General features: G+C 38.8%; 1 protein-coding gene across 1 annotated transcript in view; it reads left to right on the forward strand.

Annotated features, from left to right (window-relative positions):
* The window catches only part of eIF5B (eukaryotic translation initiation factor 5B), a gene marked incomplete at its 5' end in the record, with an annotated part of 21876 nt that overhangs the window by 16214 nt on the left and 662 nt on the right, over positions 1 to 5000 (forward strand). Inside the window, 8 exon segments of the mRNA XM_070124147.1 lie at positions 95 to 218; positions 747 to 914; positions 1197 to 1330; positions 1528 to 1747; positions 2201 to 2428; positions 2716 to 2859; positions 3795 to 3890; positions 4222 to 5000. The exon segment at positions 4222 to 5000 is cut by the window's right edge and continues 662 nt beyond it. Coding sequence (XP_069980248.1) covers positions 95 to 218; positions 747 to 914; positions 1197 to 1330; positions 1528 to 1747; positions 2201 to 2428; positions 2716 to 2859; positions 3795 to 3890; positions 4222 to 4491 — 1384 coding nt within the window.

A 5000-nucleotide genomic window follows, 5' to 3' on the forward strand; every position in this document is an offset into this window, starting at 1 on the left:
TGCTGTGTGCTGTCAAACTTTATGTACATTCTTGACATACTCCTTTTTTTTATCTTCGATCTAATGATATTTTCTCCCTCCATCCCCATTTCAGAGTGTTCGAGTGGGACTCCCATCCGTCAAAAGACATCCGCGAAATCATAAAGTCCCAGAGCACGGCCTCCAAAAACGATTTTGACCGCAGAACCCAGGAGATTATTCAAGCACTCAATATTCAGGTGAGTTCTGTTGAATTTTGTTTTTTTGTTGAAGTTTTATCTCTGGATGTCTCAAGTTTGAAATAGATAGTGTGTGATTTTAAACATGCCATTGCTTTTCTGTATTTTTGTTTAAGAGTTTTGTTTCTATTGCTCATGATCTAGAAGCATGTGTATATATATGTAAATTCAGTCAATGCTGATTTATAGCATTAATATGTATACAGGATCTTAACTCTCTTATTACCAGGTTTAGTTATTACCATGTCTAGCTATAATTATATACTTTGAATGTTATGTGTTGCTGCAGAACCTTAATTAAGCAATAGAGATTTGATACATACCTTAAATTTTTTCAAGGAAAAAGCCTTGGTTTATAGAATTACAGAAAACTTAAGATGGATATATACAAGTAATTTCATTTTATCTGTACCATCATATTATTGTTTCCATTATTAACATCATTTTTGTAATTATGATGATTATTATTATTGCTCTTTTTACCCTTGTTATTATGACAACTACTACCCTTGCCTTCTCTTTTTGCAGGGCTTAAATGCAGCTCTCTTCTGGGAGAACCCTGACCCCCGCTCATACGTGTCCCTAGTCCCGACCAGTGCCATCTCGGGCGATGGAATGGGCAACCTCATCGCCATGGTCTGCAACCTGTGCCAGAAACGACTCAGTAAGAGACTGATGTTCACGGAAGAATTGCAGGTAGGTTGTTGGTGTTCAGTATGTTGTGATCTGTATTATATTGCTTTTTTTTCTTTCTTTATCCCTGTATGATGATGGGATAGGAATTACATTAGTACAATATTAGTACAAAGGAGTTCACACAGCCTTATTTCGTAACATATACACATAGTCATGCATATAAAGATTATATAAATTTCGGAACACTGCATAGACTGACAGAGGAAACTCGTTTATACATTTCATTTCATTGTGTGTGATCATTTAGTGCGGAGATTCATACACTTTCATCCCTCCTTGCAGTGTACCGTCCTGGAAGTCAAGACGATTCAGGGTCACGGAACGACCATAGATGTCATCCTGATTAATGGTAGACTGAGAGAAGGAGACACAATTATCTTAGCGGGTACTGAGGGTCCTATTGTCACTCAGATACGGTAAGAGAGCGAGGAAAAGGTACCTTTTCATCTTTTTAGTGTTATTTTTACTTGATTTCTGTGACTTAACATTTTTGGATTTTTCTTTTAAAAATAAAGCATCAACAGGCTGTTATAGGAGACTACCATTTTCTTTTATTTTCTTGTTCTTTTAATATGAATTCATAGATCTGTACAACACAAACCTCCTCCCACAGATCTCTCCTTCTTCCCAAACCCCTCAAGGAGATCCGCGTCAAAGGGCAGTACGATGAATTCAAGGAGGTAAAAGCTGCTCAGGGAGTCAAAATTGCTGCCAGGGAGCTCGAGAAAGCCATCGCTGGCCTCAACCTTCAGGTGTCGTATCACGAGGACGAGGTCGAGCTGTTGAAAGAAGAGGTCGACAAGGAGTTCAAGGCAGCTATGAGGTCAATTAAGGTGAGCAGATCTGAGTTGCAAAGATCATTTACTCCTTTGTTACTCTTTCTTTCTTTCCCTTTCTCTTTCTTACCATCCTCTTCCATTTCCTTCTTTCTTGTCTCCTCCATTCTCTTGTCCTACACCAATCCTCCTCCTCCTCCTCCTCCTCCTCCTCCTTTGAGTGGAGATCTGTGTCTGCAATCAGACCATGGTTATGGTAAGCATTATGATGAGAGGCCTGTGTAATGCTGTAGTGCAATGCTACCTTTGATATTTTCATGGCTATGATTGCCCATATCAATGGCATATACTTATAGGAATGTTGTTTTTAGTCTTGATAAGAGAGTCTCTGTAATCTGTCATGTTTTCTATATCCCTATGATTAAAAGAGTACGTGAACTGTGTCTTATTATTCAATGTATACATTATATTTACCTGATAATTTCCTTCCCCCAATCATGAACCTCACAGGTGAAGGAGCGTGGAGTGTATGTCCAGGCTTCAACCCTGGGTGCCTTGGAGGCTCTGCTAGAGTTCTTCAAGACCAACAATGTGCCTTATTCGGGGATCCGTGTGGGTCCTGTGGTGAAGAGGGATGTGATGCGTGCGGCTGCCATGCTGGAGCATGACCCCATGTATGCTGTCATCCTGGCCTTCGATGTTAAGGTGGAGAAGGATGCGCAGGAGCTGGCTGATAAGGTAAGGGAATCAGACAAGATTTTTTTAAAATTTATTTATGTATCTGTTGTGCACCTGTTAGCATTTTAAGTGTATTCAGCACCCCTTTCCCATGTTTTTTATTCATAAAAAAAAAGATAGGTTTACTTTAAAAATAAATGTTCAGTATGGAGTCAGGAATTGCATTGAATAACATATTTAAGTTTCTTAGATTTTGTCTCATAACTACGTATTTATTAACCATGATTTCTTATCGAACTTTGTACACCACTTTCATGCATTTCCTCTCTCCTCTCTCTGCCTTCCAGGAAGGAGTAAAGATCTTCTTTGAGGAGACTATATACCACTTGGGTGATCGTTACGTCGAATACCTTAAGGACTACAAGAAGAAGAAGCAGGACGAGTTTAAGCATGTAGCTGTCTTCCCTTCACGACTAAAGATTATTCCTACGGTGAGTTGGTTTCGGAAAGATGCCTGACCTCGCTTTAAGAACTGGGTTAGAGATGAGGAGAGGTTATTGTGTGGGATGTCTTTTTTTTTTTTTTTTTTTTTTTTTCCCCTTAACCCAGTCACGCCGGGGTACATTTTGTAGCCCAAATTAAAAAAATCCGGGAAGCTACAAAATCGGCGGGCGGAGCTTCCCCGGAGTCTGTCCGCCCGCCCGGCCGCCCGCCGCTTTTGCCGCGGAGCACGGCTCCGAGACAGCATCGCACTGGCGGGCAGGCCGAAACTGTTTATTTTTTCCTTGTGTCTCATATATGTGACACCCGGGATGGATGGGTTAAGTTAGCTTTTAGATATCTTTTTATTCTTCTAGAATATGTTGAAGTGGTTAGGTTTATAGAATTTTTGTTTATCATTTATGAGGTTTTATGTTTTTATTTTATTTTATTCCATTTTTATTTCAAGGTTTGAGAATCATTTATTTGATTTAAGTTACCTTGATGAAATTTAACCCATGACTGTGTTTTATATGTAGCAATATGTCTGATGATTTTATATAAACTGTCAAAAGCTGGGGCTGCTTTTCCACCTCTTTTCAGCAATGCCTGAATGCAATTGATTGATTTCTGTGCTTTTTCTGTATATGTGTAGACCCTTTTGTTTTCATACCCAAGGGGTTAACTAAAGTATTTCAAATTTGTTATAGCACTGTGCAGTTTTTATTTGACACATGATAGTTGTGTATATACAATTTTTTGTGTTTAAATTTATGATTTTGAAGCCTCAAAAAAGGACATCGACAATAGTGTTTTTGATTGATTGATGGCATTATATTCGAGTTAAATTTTTGGACCCATATAGCTTCTAGGGAATTGTTAGGAATAACTGAAGCATGTTTATTTTTATTTTTCTCTATTATAACTCTTAATGATTCTTCCACAGGCTATATTTAACAAGCGCGACCCCATTGTGCTTGGTGTAACGGTTGACGCTGGAGTATTAAGAACGGGGACGCCCTTGTGTGTGCCTAGTAAAGAGGTAGGGCATTGGGGTCTCTTTTAGCGACTCTGAAAACGTTGATGGCATTGGCCTTGTGTATGATAAGTGTCATTTTTGTGTTTGCTGAGTTATCAGTTTGATAAAGAAAATGGTTATTTAAGTGGTTTAAGAGTTCTTCGTGCTCTTGATTCACATAATTGTAAGACATTCTTTCTGTTCTGATTGATTTTACCAAAAGATAACTTGCCCCTTTAGAAGCAGCCTTCTATCAGAAAACTGCAAAACAAGAAAAACTGTAAAAGGAACATAAATAGTTTTATCTTTCAGAATTTTAGAAATAAACTTACTTTCCACTTCTTTCTTGTCACAGTTTGTGGAGATAGGAGTGGTGACTTCAATGGAGTACGACCACAAGAACGTAGACCTGGCCAAGAAGGGAGTAGACGTGTGCATCAAGATCGAGCCTCTTCCCGGCCACACCCCCAAACTATTTGGCCGCCACTTCGATCACGAGGACATGCTTGTGAGCAAGATCTCGCGCGAGTCAATTAATGCGTGCAAGGACTACTTTAGGGATGATCTTAGTAAAACAGACTGGAAACTCATGGCAGAACTGAAAAAAGAGTTCCAGATTTTATAAGGGGCTGTGATTAGCCTTGTTTTTTAGCCATGATAATCAGATATTTATGAAATTTAGATTTTTTTTTTTTTTTTTCTTTCTTTTTTTTCTTTTTTTTCACCTTTTTTTTATCTGATGCTTATTTTCTTTTCTATTTTAATGATTTTGTAAGAACTAGGATATGTAAATTATATAAAAAGAAATGTCAGGAAAAAAAAATATGAAAATGAGGGAAAGCAAACAAAACAAGTACTGCTACAGAACACCCAAAACGATATATTATGCTAAAAGTCGCTCGCTATAACCAGTGTGCATTGTCAGTGTGACTCAGTTGTGCTTCTTGAGATCATGCAAGACCAACGTTCATGCCAGGAATGACGAGATGAGCTGGGGAGGTGCGCTCAAACCGACGATCGAGCTGGAATTCACAGGCAGAAGGAAGACACGCGTGGTCGTCGTACGTCTGGGCAGAAGTGCAAAATGCTGTCTTGTATTTGTGTTGAAAACTCAGCCATTTGGTTGATGGTTGG

Source organism: Penaeus vannamei, chromosome 8, assembly GCF_042767895.1.
Source record: "Penaeus vannamei isolate JL-2024 chromosome 8, ASM4276789v1, whole genome shotgun sequence".
NCBI classification, from domain to species: domain Eukaryota; kingdom Metazoa; phylum Arthropoda; class Malacostraca; order Decapoda; family Penaeidae; genus Penaeus; species Penaeus vannamei.